Genomic DNA, 15253 nt, shown 5'->3' with positions numbered 1-15253 from the left:
TTTAGGAAGGACCAGGCACTTCACTACCCAGTTTATAGGCGTCATCTCCCATCAGCATCACAGCCTCGTGAGCAGCTGTTGCTCCACTTACAGAAGGGAAGACTGAGGCCAGGGAGATCAAAAAACCTGCCTCAGGTCACCGAGTTGGTGAGCGGCAGGCCGTAAATTCAGGCCCAGGCCTGTCTGATTCCTGGCTGTGCTTTCAGCTGCTCTGAGAGGCAGTCCCAAGGTTAGGTTGGCCTATTTCTGAGAACCTGGAGAGAAGGCGACTCCACCACATTCCCTGGAGATGTCCCAGGGCCTTCACCACTGGGAAATTCTGCCTGCTGGCCGACTTCAGGCCTTCCTGCTGCCCTAATATTTAATTAAAAATACTCACTTCCATAATATTAGTTGAGTCGTTATCTTCTCGTAGGTTGGATTATGATTTGTCTGTCACCAGTTGTGTTTCTTGTTTATGGCCGTTGGCCATTTTTCTGTTGGGCTTTGGTCCCCTCCTTCCTGTTGGCCCCTGGGTTGCTCAGGTTGCTATGATCTTCCTCCTTGCCTGTTACATGTTACGAAACCACTCTCCTGGTGTGTCACTGCCTTTAACTCTGCCTGTGCTATGTTCTGCTTTAGGTTTTTTCTTTTCTGCTGTAGTGGAATAGTTCATTTGTATTACATTACTGCTTCCTGGATTTCATTTGTTCAAAACAAAACAAAACTGGTTAGCATGGAATTTGTACTAGATTGTAGCAGCATTGAGGACTGCTAGTAGTATTTAGGACTGGATTTTTTATGCAAATTATTGGGAAACCAATGATCTTTGCATGTACAAAAATAGATACAGGATTTTTCCCCCCTTTTTTCCTGCTAACGGATTGACATTTTTCCAGTTCACACAAAAAGAGATGGAACTTTTGATATTTAGTTCTATATGTGTTTCTTTTCATAGATCCCATCTCTTGGCCTGAAATTCAAATATTTCCTGTACATGTACTTTGTACAGCCCTGTACCATATGCCATGGGAGATGCCAGGTACAAGACATGGTCCTTATACTCATGGAATTTACAGTTAGAAGTTCCGAAAATATTTAGATGATACTAAAAGAAACTTGTGCATCTGCTCAGTCACTCAGTCGTGTCCAACTCTTTGCTATCCAAGGATTGTAGCCTGCCAGGTTCCTCTGTCCATGGAGTTTTCCAGGCAAGAATACTGGAGTGGGTTGCCATTGCCTACTCCAGGGGCTCTTCCTGACTCAGAATTTGAACCCGCATCTCCTGTTTCTCCTGCATTGGCAGGCGGATTCTTTTACCACTGTGCTCCCTGGGAAGCCCCAAAAGAAACGTAGCCAGAAATAATTTTACTTAGAAATAATGCAGTAAAGAAAGTAACAAAATGTGTGCACCCTTTAGCCTGCAGGTGTGGTGCTTATAGTTAGATACCACATGAAAGTATTTCGTTTCCATTCTTCTTAATCTCAGATCCCCTCCAAACACCCCATTGTATTCACAAGTCACAAATGTCATGTGAAAATTCAGATTCCTCATCACATGACATTTTATTTAAATGTGAACTTACATGAATCAATGCATGTGAAATTCTCAGGAGAATGAGTACATTGACTCTCGTTGAAAGGTGAGAAATAGTTGTCAGACGGTTTGACTAAAGTATGCCCTCTGTTCTAGATTTATTTTTAGGAAATAGGGTACTCTGTTATAGAGATCCAGTTTGTATTTAAAACCAAAATATGATTAGGCCTCTTGAAGCAATGGACAGACCATTGAAGAAGCAGAAATAGAATAAGCTTTTTAAAAAAAATTGTCATTACTTAGGACATTTGATTGATAATTTGGATGGAGAAGATATCAAGTAGGGAAAGAAAATGACTAGTCTGACAGGTTTAATGTTTCTAGCAGCTAGTAGCTTGCACCCTCTACCAGTCCAAATTAGAGAACAGTGGAATTGTTGGGAGGAAAGGTGAAGAGGTATAGTAGTGGTGAGAAAAAGGAGAAGCTGCTTTCCTTGGGGAGTCTGCAGCCTGTGATTCTGAGCTTGGATTGTCTATGGTGGGGAAGAATTAGGAAAATGACATTGTTGTTGTTCAGTCCCTAAGTCACGTCTGACTCTTTTGTGATCCCATGGACTGTAGCCTGCCAGGATCATCTGTCCATGGGATTTCCCGGGTAAGAATACTGGAGTGGGTTCTCCAAGTCTCCTTCTCCAAGGAAAATGACATATGCGACTTAAAATTTGGTAAGATTTACTAGGAATATAGGAGAAGGCAATGGCACTCCACTCCAGTACTCTTGCCTGGAAAATCCCATGGATGGAGGAGCCTGGTAGGCTACAGTCCATGGGGTCGCACAGAGTCGGACACGACTGAGCCACTTCACTTTCACTTTTCCCTTTCATGCACTGGAGAAGGAAATGGCAACCCACTCCAGTGTTCTTGCCTGGAGAATCCTAGGGACGGCGGAGCCTGGTGAGCTGCCGTCTATGGGGTCGCACAGAGTTGGACACGACTGAAGCGACTTAACATAGCATAGCACTAGGAATAAAGTATATTTTGCATTATGTCCATCTGAATGCAAACAAATGGCAAAAGCAGAAAAATTTCTTTGATTCTCTGATGTCACCAGTGGTAAGATTTGTCATTGATTTGATTACGATTCTGCCTTAAATAGAGCCACCTGTCTTTACCTGAGTCATGGTGGCTTGGGTGGTGGAAGGCTGGTGTCCTCACAACTGTGGCAGTTGGGTGAGTGTGACTGGTGTAAAGGGCCAGAAAGGGGGGCAGATTCATCTTCTGTTTTCTCACATTAGAAAGGCGTTTTTGGTGATGATGGAGCACAGTGGCTGGTTGGGCAGCACAAGGTTTTCCTCTGAGTTTCATAAGAACTTGATAGTTCTCGCTTCCTCTCATTTCAGTATGAGTGATACCTTGTCTGGCATTGTACAGGTTTCTTGCTGGGACAGATTGCGGTGAGAATTTCATCTCCTTATCTTTGAACATGTATTTTGGGGCTGGCCCAAAGGTGACGATAGTCTGTTGGTTCCAGCTTACCTGAAGCTTCGGTATCAGCTCATACAGTGGACGGGGAGGGTTCATGTGCCCACATGTACATGACCGACCTCCCAAGACCCGCTTCTGCAGATGCTGTAGAATGGCAGGGTCATCACGTAGGCTGAGCAACACTAAAGGGCTCGGAGGCTGTCCGGGAGGTGAGCTGCTGTTCATCACACTTGCGGATGTAGTTTTTATGAGCGCCAGAGATCTGGTGATGTGAATTCTTGGGCTCCATAGAGTTGATCTTAGAGATGTGGAGTAGAAGAAGAAGTAGGAGAGGGTAGTGAACAGAGTTGTACTGATATTGAAGCCGTGCTTGACAAATGTAGGCAGACCTGTCCTTTCTCAGGGTGACAGGGCCACTCCTGCCCCATGGAAGGAGAAGTTAACTGCTGTAGCCTTTGTTAAGGTGGAGTGTAAGAGTACTTGTGGAGGACAAAACTGTACCTTCAGAAAGCAAGTGTGGGCTCCAGATAGCCTCATCTTATTTGCTCTTGTAATCAGATCTTGTGCTTTTCCTCACTGGAAACTCCTGACAGATGGGCTGTGTGTTGAATATTCCAGGAGTGGGAGGGACTGTTGGGCAAATTCTACCAGGCATAGCAGAGGGGAGGAAAGCTCTTCTATGAGTTTTGTGGTTCTGCGTCTCCAGCTGGGAGAATGGGGAGCCAAGGGCAAGCACTGGTGAGGGTGGGCTCCCAGGCCACAGTTCACTGTCCCGGGTTCAGGTGCTTAGCTATGCTCAGTGGGCCAGGACTGACCCTCAGCGCTCCCTCGGGGCCCCTTGTTCAGCATAGTCTAGTCCAAGAATGCAGCTCATCTGTGTGCACACAGAATACTTCTCTCTGGGTCGGTCAGAGCGAACTCCAGGCCTGTCTCTTCCCTCGAGATATAGGGGACTCCAAAATTCAAAGTTGTTGGAAGCTGAGGTCAGTATGGGCTTCTCAATTGGCTCAGTGGTAAAGAATCTGCCTGCCGATGCAGGAGACACAGGTTTGATCCCTGGGTCAGGAACATCCTGTGGAGGAGGGCATGGTAACCCACTCCAGTATTCTTGCCTGGGAAATCCCACGGACAGAGGAGCCTGGTGGGCTACATGTGAGGTCAGTGAAGACGAATCAAGGGCCAGAAGCAGATCAGTTGTGGAATCTGAGGTCTGAGGGCTTAGGAGGATATGAGCTGTGATTCAGGACAAAAAGCATTGAGTGGATTCTGGACAAATTTATGATGAGATGGATGTCCTTTTCCAGACCTGACTTTCATGGGCTACCTCAGTGGTAGGTGCTAGCAATTCAAAACGGCCAGGGTGGGCCATGGAGACAGCATTTTGGGGCTGATGGGGATTTAGAAGGTGGCCTACAATTTTTAATTCATCTGTGCTCTGCTTCCTGCCGATTTTTGAAATACAGGGAGCTGGCTCTGGGAGCTACTTAGATTTCTCCGTTTCACTGAGGTGTAAGTTGGTGAAAATAACTCAGGCGATTTTTACATGTTTCTCCCTCATCTCCTTTTCCTATTTATTTTATTTTCCCAATTTCTTTTAGATGTGAAGTCTTGAGTCTTACATCAGAAGAGACCAAATTTAAGTAATTTTTGGATTATGTTTTAGACACGTTTTATTCTATGAAAGTGAAAGTCACTCAGTCGTGTCCGACTCTTTGCGACCCCATGGACTATACAGTCCATGGAATTCTCCAGGCCAGAATACTGGAGTGGGTAGCCTTTTTCTTCTCCAGGGGATCTTCCCAACCCAGGGATCAAACCCAGGTCTCCTGCATTGCAGGCGGTTTCTTTACCAGCTGAGCCACAAGGGACGCCCTTATTCTATGACTTAACATTTAATGTTAATATTATTACCAAGGAATGAGTTGCAGAGTAGTTCTTAGTACTGACAAAGCTGGCCTGTTAGTGCATCTTTTGTTTAGAGATGTTGGACTTAAAAATGGTGGGTCAAATAGGGAAAGCATATGGCTGTTCAGTAAAGAGTATTAGAGTGATACCTCATTTTTAATTTGAGCTATTTATCTGAGCACCAGATTTCTTTCTGAGGAATAAAAATTATAAACTTAACCTCCTTTCTTCATTCAGAAAAAGCTACAAGATTGGGGTTCTCAGTAGAAAGGGGGTTCTGAAGAACAGAACAGTGTCTCTTTTTTGTTTCTTTAATCAATTTTTATATTTAATATGTCTTATTTAAAAAATGACATTGAAAGCTGCCGCCATCACGCGATAGCTTCCTCTTTAGAGGATTTTTTTTTTTGTCACTAGGTTAAGTCCGTAGTCCAAAAGTTTGGAAAAAATTGTAATGTGTCATATTTTCTTTACTTTTCAGTGCAACAGAATGGAATTAGGCATTGCTCTTATACAACTTCCAGGAAGCATCTCTATGTTGATAAAAATACGAAGATTATTTGCCAGGGTTTCACTGGTAAGCAGGTATGTGTATCAAGGTTTTTGTTTTTTCCAATGTATATTAGAGATACAGAAACATTGAATTATTGTCCGTTTTTTGGGTTTTTTTTAAATATCACAAAAGTCATAATACATGTTTGTATCAGAAAGGTGTACACTACAGCAGTGGGGTTGTATCTCAGGAGGGGGTTACGTGCTATAGTCAGGTAAAAATTGTATTTGTTACCTCGAAAATCCCTCCATGGGAGTATAGTATTTTGTTGGAAACCCACATGTTTTCTTTCAGCAAGTATAACAAAACTGACTTTTCTCCAACATTGGGACAGGTCACTGTTTCTTTAGTTAAGCGCTCAGTAAGGTAGATGGACATGAACTTGAGCAAACTCTGGGAGATAGTGGAGGACAGGGAAACCAGGAGTACTATAGTCCACGGGGTCACAAAAACTGAACAACAACAACAAGGTAGATGGCTTGTGTTTAGGCCTTGCTGTCTCCCTGTCCTCTGCCTACATCATAGAATTTGCATAAGTTTAAATATATCTGTGATGTGACTCCACATTAAAGTGTGACCTAGGAATCTCCTTTCTCTCCTTCCTACCATTCTACTCCCCTGGAAGTCTTTCTGATAACAAGTTAACATGTATCCTTCTAGATACTTTTCTTACTCATACAAAACACTTACATAATAAGCGTTCTACAAAGTTTATTCTATAGGACGTGCTCTCTTTCTCTGTGTATATGTGTATATATATATTTAAAATGTATTATACAGTATGTATGGAGAAGGCAATGGCACCCCACTCCAGTACTGTTGCCTGGAAAATCCCATGGACAGAGGAGCCTGGTAGGCCGCAGTCCATGGGGTCGGGAAGAGTCGGACACGACTGAGCGACTTCACTTTCACTTTTCCCTTTCATGCACTGGAGAAGGAAATGGCAACCCACTCCAGTGTTCTTGCCTGGAGAATCCCAGGGACGGGGGAGCCTGCTGGACTGCCATCTATGGGGTCGCACAGAGTTGGACACGACTGAAGCGACTTAGCAGCAGCATACAGTATATAATATATATCATACATATATGTCTGTTAAATAAATTCCTGAAAGTAAAATTGGGTGTCAAAGGTTCTGTGTATTTAAAATTTTAGCAGCTGCTACCAAGTTGCCCTTTAAAACATTTGTACACATTTATAGTTCTACTATAGTAGATGCGCAGATTTTTTTTTAAATTTGAAGGAATGCTACTAAATCTATTAGAAGATAATCCCTAACCTTAACCCAAAGTGTCCGTTCCTCAGTTATTAAGGGAGACATGGCAGAATAAAAGTGATGAATGATTTTTGTGTAATTTAAAAGTGAATGATTTTTGTGTAATTTAAAGTTAATGATTTTTCTGTGATTGAAAGAACTATAATATTCATTCTGTGATATTTTGGTGATCTAGCATTGGCAAGTTTATTCTGTAAAGACCAGATTGTAAACATTTTAGGCTTAGCAGGCCATGCAGTCTCTGTTACAACTACTCCATAGTACTGGAACAGCAAAAGCAGCCACAGATAATACGTCAGTGAGTGGACATGGTTGTATGCCAGTGAAACTTAATTCACAAAACCAGTGGCTGGCCAGATCCCTCAGGCCATACTTTACCAACTCCTGGTCTAGAGGAGGATACCCAGATATCCAAACTTCTATAACTTTTTTTTTTTAAGTACTTAGGAATTGCTTTAAACTTACTTCTTTTTTAAAAAAAATGAATTTTGATTAGAAGTTGTTTCATGTGAAATGTCGTTCTGCTTTTTGACTTTTCTGAAATAACTGGGCACAGAAATGTGAATTGCAGTGGACCGTTCTTCTTTTTCTCCCATTCTTCTACTATTTTAAAAAAATAGCCACTGCCAACGAAAAAAGAAACAACCAAAACCTTGAAATTTTGTTCATAGATAAAATTGGTTTACTTATTCTGATAGCCATATATTTTATGAATACCACTTCCACATACATACCTTCTAAAGAAAGTTGATGCTTCATGCTCATGAAGTACAGTTTATCATTCTTCTGCCAATTAAAAATCATATTCATCCCTTTGGGGATATGTATTAATTTTATTAGCATATAATTAAATGTTTGATTAACCCAAATTCCACACATAAATTTATTATATAGAATGTTGTTTTTCTATTTGCTAAGCTTTATACGACCCTATGAAATTTACCTGGAGGAGGGCATGGCAACCATCTCCAGTATTCTTGCCTGGAGAATCCCCATGGACGGAGGAGCCTAGCTGGCTACAGTACATGATGTTGCAAGTTGCAAAGAGTAGGACATGGTGAGGGACTAAACACAGCACATGACATTTTAACATCTGTGCTTTTTTAAAGAACCATTGTCTGTGCTGTAAGCACTATTTGTAACTGTCTCTGCTTCTTAAATTAGATGATGATTTGCCTAAATATTGAAATCCAAGGTTGGTTTCAGTGTCTTAGTTACTGGCAAATACATTGTTTCTCATTCGCTGTTTTTTAAAGTCATTGGGAGCCATAATTGTCTATTTGTTGGTTAAGTTTCTGCTTCTAGAGAATGATGAAGTCTGCATTTTAGAGTTTCTCTCCATAGAAAATGTAAATTTTGTCTCATTAGTACTTTTTTTTTCACTGTGCACATTGTTGCACATATGAATGAGGTGTATTTCAGAGCAGATTTCAGCAATGCCATTTTCCCAAGGAGTGATATTTCTTGTACTGGCTGTTATGAGCCACTAAAACCATTCTTATTTTAACCGTACACTAGATGGTAATAATGAGAAAACTAACGGAAACAAGGACATTAATAGGAAATGTCATCCCTGTTCAGCACTACATTAGGACTAAAAAAATGTGACCATTTAAATTTATTTAGCAGTGTAGTAGTCTAGCACAGTGCTTCTTTAACTGTCTGGAGTGAAGGACCAGTTTGGGTGTGTGTTTTTATTTCCACTCTATTGCAGAACAGTACTTTTTTCAAAATACAGTAATTCATAGCAATATCATATTGCTATAAAAATTTGCAGACATTTTCACTTATTTTTTTTATTAGATTTTTCTTGTTTTTTTTCTTTCTTCTTTTTTGTCATTTTCTTCCCTCTCTTTTTGCATTACCTCACTGCACACCCATAAGAGTCTACAGATGGTACTGCTTTAACGAGAGTACTGGCCTGTGGTCCTTTACAAAACTCCATCATCGACTTTTAGATAAGTCAGTTAATGTGCTTGGGATCAGGTTTCCTGTTTTGAAGAATGAAGCCTTTGAAATCAGGAAATTTCTGAAGTCCCTCTTAAAGTCCTAATTTTTATGCCTTTAACAGAACTTGAGTAGTCAAGTCAGCATTTTTTGGTCCTTGTAGAATGACCGTGTAGATCTATTCGGTTTTCAACAACTACTTATTGAGTGCCTACTGTATGTAACTGGTTTGGGTGCCATCTCTCAGTGAACAAAGTAGATAGAAATCATTGCTTTTATGGAGTGGTGAGTAGAAGAGGGATGTGAGGACATCAGGGGTTGAGGAACAGTGAGAAGGAGGTGTTCTTTTCAGATCAACACCAGGGAGTTTCTGATCACCAGCTAAATTTGAAAACAGTGAAAAGAGACCTCCTATAAAAACACACACACAAAACAGTGATTTTGGCTCTGCAGAGACCTGTTTTGCTTCAAGGTTGAAAGCTGAGTTCAGAAAGTTGATGAGGATGCTTGGAAATATGGCTATTCCTACCCTGTGGCTCAGTGGTAAAGAATCTTCCCAATGCAGGAGACGTGGGTTCGATCCCTGGATTGGGAAGATCCCTGGAGAAGGGGATAATACCCCACTCCAGTGTTCTTGCCTGGGAAATTCCATGGACAGAGGAGCCTGATGTGCTACAGTCCATGGGGTTGCAAAAGAGTTGGACACAACTTAGTGACTGAACAACAACAAGAAACAACAGATACTTAACATTTTTGTTTTACTTTTCCAAGTTTCTGAAGACTGCCTTTAGGCTTCCCAGCCAGCCTTTTCTTACTAGTCTTGTGCTTTTCCCTCTCAGGGCACCTTTCATAGCCAGCAGGCACTGGAATATGGCACCAAACTAGTTGGAGGAACCACTCCAGGGAAAGGAGGCAAGACGCACCTGGGCTTACCAGTCTTTAACACCGTGAAGGAGGTAATTAATGGTACCTGAGTTTGGCAAGAAGAAAAAAAACTGAGGGAAGAGTTAGCACACCTTGGCTCAAGATCTTAACTGTGCCCCTTTTGGAAGAGTCACTTGCCTTCTAAAATTCCGGTAACCTAGAGAAATTTGAACCGTGGTAAAAACGAGCGGGTTACTTTATTCACGTAGGCTCAGGATGTTCTCTCCGCAGCCTGGGTCATTTTTGCTTATAGGCGTACATCAGTTCTTCAGGGAGGAAGTGCCGTAGCTTGGCTTCTATTCTATTTGGCTTATTTTTCTTTCCTTACCATTTCTTCTTCTGGGCCATTAGAAGTGCACATGTCAGCATCCACGCTCGACCCTAACGCTCAGTGTTAGTGGGAGCTTTGCCAGGCACTGTGCCAGGTTTCATCTTCATGGCCTCATTCAAGCCTCACCACAAGCCCCCAGGTAGGGGCTGTTATCATCCCTATTTTAAAGACAAGGATACGACAGGTACAGAGGTTGAGGGTCCTGTACGTGGTCTCACAGCTGATCAGTGGCAGACTTAGCCTGGCTCAGAGTAAGTAAGTAGTGGGTGGTGTTCCTGTGTGGTAATAGAGTCCAACGGGCAACTCACCAAGTCCTGGTCTCTTCCTCAGCTTGCTGATTTCTCAATACTTTAAGAATGACTTTAAGCTAATTTTTCTTTGTTACAAGGCTAATACGTGCTTATGGTACAAAGTCAGATGATATGAAGGTATGTAAAGTTAAGTTTTATATGGTGTTTTCCACTTCTCGGATTTTGCCTTTATATTATTTCAGCTCAGTGTATATTCTTTCATTCTCTTTCTACACTTACATGAATATATACAAAAATAATAGTGTTATGAAAGAAGCCATAGTACATATTCTTGGCTGTTTAATTTTTTAAAAAATCAAAGAAATAAACTTAGTACTTGGGATTGAGGAATTGAGGTTAAAAAATAAAAATGTAGCACTCCCCCTCTTCTTAAATATACTTTTAAGTCATGTTTTAAAGAATTTCATTTTTTTTTCAGTACAAATTTATAGATTTACTCTCTTTTTGGAATACTAACTTCAAATTGAGGTAATTTGAATTCTTAATGTAAATTAAGATAAAGGCTAAAACAAATATTCAAATTTGGAATTTTCATTTTACTTTAAACTTGAAAATAGGGTATACTATATATATGTGTATGTGTTTTGAGTGTATCATATTTTAAAGAGTAAAAAATTCATAAATTCTGTAGAATAATCATTTAAAGTTTTGCTTTGCATTTTTTAAAACTTCCTAGTTAAATTTGACTTTTGTTATGAGCCTTTTTTTTGCTTCCCTTTTAAAAAAAGTTTTTGTTCCTAGCAGTTCACTTATTATTCATTTTGATACAAATAGATACGGCTTTTGGAAGATAATGTAAGTTCTTTAACAGACGCTATTTATTTCTCACCTGTTCTGCTCTTATAAAGAGATTTCTGAGTGAGTGGAATGGTTACCTTTCATGTAGTATTACTTGCCGACACAGACCCTGTGGTCATAGTCCAGCTTCTGAAAGTCTTTGTATCCTTAAAAGGTAGGAACACATGGGATATATTTTCCATAAAATACCTGCACATCTATGATCTCATTTCTGTTGGTTCCAACCTATTTTTTTTCTTTGGTCCCCACTTCCCTGTTGTCACCTTGAACATAATTTTTAAAAACACTGATTTCAATTATTTTTAACCCTTGGCAAGTCAACATCCTTTGACTTGTTCATCTGTCACTGTCAAGATACCTCTCTTTATTAGGGATGCAGTAGAGAAAGCTCCTCGGCCTCTGGGAACATGGGCAGTCAGTTTGGGATGATTCTCAAAGACACCATCTTTTACTTCTGCCCCTTCCAGCTGTACCTGTACATTCTGTAACTTGGTATTTGTATCCATTTAAAATCTCATGGCACAGCCTTCTAAAATGTTTTGATTTATATCATAATTAAGCTACATTTTGACATTTATAGGGAGGTAGCCTGCTGTAGCTGAAAAGAACTGACGCTGTGGAATCAGATATACTTAGGTTTGAATCTTGGCTTTGCCACTGCCTAGCTCTGTGACCTCATGCAAGTTACTTAATATTTCTTGGCCTCTACATCTTGATTTGTAGATGGGGTAGTAAGCAGGCAGGGTTGCATAGTCTTTCTCAGGGCCTCTCACAGAATAGGTGCTGCCTCTCTTGGAGAGTCAGAGACACTGACCGTCTCTGTCTTCAAGGAGCTTCCAATATAGGAGAAGAGTCATGGCCACATGTGGAAGTGGGTGGAAGGCTACATCTGTATTGATACATGTACAAAATGTATAGAAGATCACAGAGAGAACAGTGGTCACATTGGTGGTCTTTAAGTGCCTTGCATTGTGAGGGGTGATGTAGCATAGATTCTTAACCTTATATGACCGATTCTTGTTCTGTGACTATTTATGCATGTGTATTTTAGCTTTTCTAGTCAGCATTCATTAGAGTAATAATGGCAGCTAGAAATAAAACCACTTCATTTTGCTTCCTCTTGATAATATTTATTCTTTGATCTATTTTTTTTTAATTAAAAAAATTTTATCTGTTTTGGCTGCATTGGGTCTTAGTTGCAGCCTGCGGACTCCGTGGTTTTGGTGCATGGTCTCGGGTTGCGGCACGAGGGCTTAGTTCTAGCCCCGTGGCATGTGGGATCTTAGTTCTCTGACCAGGGATTGAACCCAAGTCCCCTGCATTGGAAGGCAGATTCTTAACTACTGGGCCACCATAGAAGTTCCATGGTTTGATAATATTTTTAAAAACATGTTTGAGAGCTGAGTTCTGAAGTTTGAGGTTCACTAGTCCTTTTTTCCTGAGGAGATGCAGGGCCTTTTGTACTGAATGGGTGATAAGTGCCTTGCAGAAGAACAGAAATAAACATGGCCCAGAAATGAGGGGACCTAAACGCCAGTTAGTGCTTTCGTGTGTGCTGACATGCTGTCACATCGCCTGAAGGAAGGGGAGGTCACAGAACCTTCCAGTTTTGAGGGGTATCCCAGTGGGGTGGAGAGGAGGCCACACTTAACTCGGCTGTTTTCTGACAGCAGAGTGAACTAGTTAATGGGAAGAATGAAGACATCCAGTGTCTCCTGGTGATGTCCTTTCCTGATCCCATGATATCATTAAAACCATGATATTGAGTTTGTTGTACAAAGTGTCTGACTGAACCTATAGTAAAGTGCTTTGTATTAATGTTTCAGGCCAAAGAACAGACTGGGGCGACAGCATCTGTCATTTATGTCCCTCCTCCCTTTGCTGCTGCTGCCATTGATGAAGCTATCGAGGCAGAAGTGTCTCTGGTCGTGTGCATCACCGAAGGTATCCCACAGCAGGACATGGTGCGGGTCAAGCACAAACTGCTGCGCCAGGGAAAGACCAGGCTGGTTGGGCCGAACTGCCCTGGCGTCATCAATGTGAGTGTACAAAACAAAATGAGCCCGATTTTAGCCTATGAAGGCTAACTAACTTTGAGTCAGTCTAAGTATATTTGTGTGTATGATCTCAGAGTTAAAATTTTTTTTTTCACTTTTCTGATACTGTGAATTACTTTCCTTTAGCCTGGAGAATGCAAAATTGGCATCATGCCTGGCCATATTCACAAGAAAGGAAGAGTTGGTGAGTATGTATTTCTTATAGATTAAAAAACAAAATTTCTTGCCCCGTGCTCAAAACTCAGAAAGAGATTTGATGGTACAAATCAAATTCATTTTAATTCATTCAACTTTAAGAGAGTTTACCTTGAAAGTTTTATAGTAAATTGATTCTGTGTCCTGAATTAATGTTTGATGAATACTAATTCTACAGAATCAAGATATTTTGGGATTTTTTTAAAAGATTCTTTTCCTGCTCAAGCACACTATGGATTATTCCATGTATTTGCATGTATCCATAATTTTATCACTTAGTAATATTTTATTGAGTGATTGTATCACAATTTGTTTGTCCATTCTCCCATTGATGAACATTTCTGTTATCTCCAGGTTTGAGTCATTATGAATAAGGTTAAAGTAAACTTTTGTGTACAGGCCTTTTTGTGGGTATGTTTTCCTTTCTTTTGGGTAAAATGCCTACAAGTAGAATTGCTAAGTCATAGGGTCAAAGTATGTTCAACTTTTTAAGAAGTTACCAAATAGATCTGCAAAGTGACTGTGTTCTAAACTCCCACCATCAATGTATGAATGTTCCAGTCATTCCGTACTTAGGCTTTATGGGCCCTGTACTGAGTTGCCTTTCTGATCACTACGCTGCTTTCTGAGGAGCCCATAAACCTCAAAAACAACTAAGAGAAGTTTAGGAAAGTTCTTTAGATCTTGGTTCTTGAGATGACCATAACACATTGATGTCGAAGTCCTCTGGGAGACTGCCTTTAATTTAAAGGACTTAAAAAAAAATTCGTCTGAAAGAAATACATGACACTACAAGATTTTCAAGGAGGTGATGGAGAAAAGATGACTTTTTTGTGTTATCTATTCCTATTTTGATACCAGTACTAATATTCTCAGAAGCCTCATTAACTTCCAGTCCTTAAGCTAAGTGTTTAGGGAAAGGAAGGAATTTTCAGTCCCTTGGGTATTTCTGAATGGGACATCATGTAATATAATAGCAGTGCAATAGTATAGTGGCTTTCTAGTTCGTATTAATGATAACTAAAATTGTATAACAGCTAATTGAGTATAATTGAAGAAAGTAATTAGATTCCAAATTGATATTTAATGATACAGTATTTTTGCATTTATGTTAGACTTTTTACTCTCAACCTCATGTTATATACTTGACTCCTACATCTTTTTTAAATTTTTGTTTTAATTAAACTTTTTCTATTTAGATAATTACAAATTCACATGTACTCATAAGACAGACAGTTCTGTGTACCCTTTATTCACTGTCCCCCGCTGATATCATCTTGCAAAACTATAATGCCATTTCACAACTAGTATATTGACATTGTGACAGACATAAAGAATTTTTCCATCACTACAGGAATCCCTCATCATAACATTTTATAGCCACATCCACTTCCATCCTACTCCTACTCCCTTCTTAATCCTTGGAAACTAATAATCCTCTAATTTTTTTTCTAAATTTTTAAATGTCAGGAATGCTATATAAATGAGAGCATATAGTATGTAGCCTTTGGAGATTGGCTGTTTACATTTGGTATAATTCTCTAGAGATTCATTCAGATTATTGTATCAGTAGTTCATTCCTTTTTATGACTGAGTAGTATTCTAGGATATGAATGTTTGTTGAACCAATCACATGTTGAAAGATACTGGGATTGTTTCCAATTTGGGGCTGTTAAAAGTAAGTCTGTTATAAACATTTGTGTACTAGTTTTTATATAACGCAAAAAATGTTCATTTCTTTGAGATGAATGCCCAGGAGTGCAATTGCTGGGTTGGATAATAGTTGTGTGTTATTTAAGAAACTGCCAAATTATTACCCATCATGGCTATACTGTTTTACCTTTCCATCACCAGTGTACCTGTGATCCAGTTTTTCTGCATCCGTGCAGCATTTGTAGTCACTGTTTTTATATTAGCCATTCTGATAAGTTTTCAGTGATACCTCATGGTGGTTTTAAT

At 40.0% G+C, this 15253-nt stretch overlaps 1 protein-coding gene and 1 long non-coding RNA gene across 2 annotated transcripts in view; both read left to right on the top strand.

Moving 5' to 3' along the window:
• Positions 1-15253, top strand: part of LOC145547409 (uncharacterized) — a 57626-nt gene that overhangs the window by 22776 nt on the left and 19597 nt on the right. The gene's annotated exons all lie outside the window — the stretch shown is intronic.
• Positions 1-15253, top strand: part of SUCLG1 (succinate-CoA ligase GDP/ADP-forming subunit alpha) — a 36389-nt gene that overhangs the window by 5176 nt on the left and 15960 nt on the right. The window contains exons 2-5 of the mRNA XM_081596921.1: positions 5387-5490; positions 9518-9634; positions 12869-13081; positions 13226-13283. Of these exons, the coding sequence (XP_081453047.1) occupies positions 5387-5490; positions 9518-9634; positions 12869-13081; positions 13226-13283 (492 nt within the window). The remainder of the gene's footprint in view (positions 1-5386; positions 5491-9517; positions 9635-12868; positions 13082-13225; positions 13284-15253) is intronic.

The sequence above is a fragment of the Giraffa tippelskirchi genome, chromosome 4 (assembly GCF_054371585.1).
Source record: "Giraffa tippelskirchi isolate mGirTip1 chromosome 4, T2T-mGirTip1v1.2.pri, whole genome shotgun sequence".
In the NCBI taxonomy this organism is placed as follows: Eukaryota; Metazoa; Chordata; class Mammalia; order Artiodactyla; family Giraffidae; genus Giraffa; species Giraffa tippelskirchi.
Note: the sequence above shows the minus strand (reverse complement) of the source record. Positions and strands in the feature narration are given on the sequence as shown.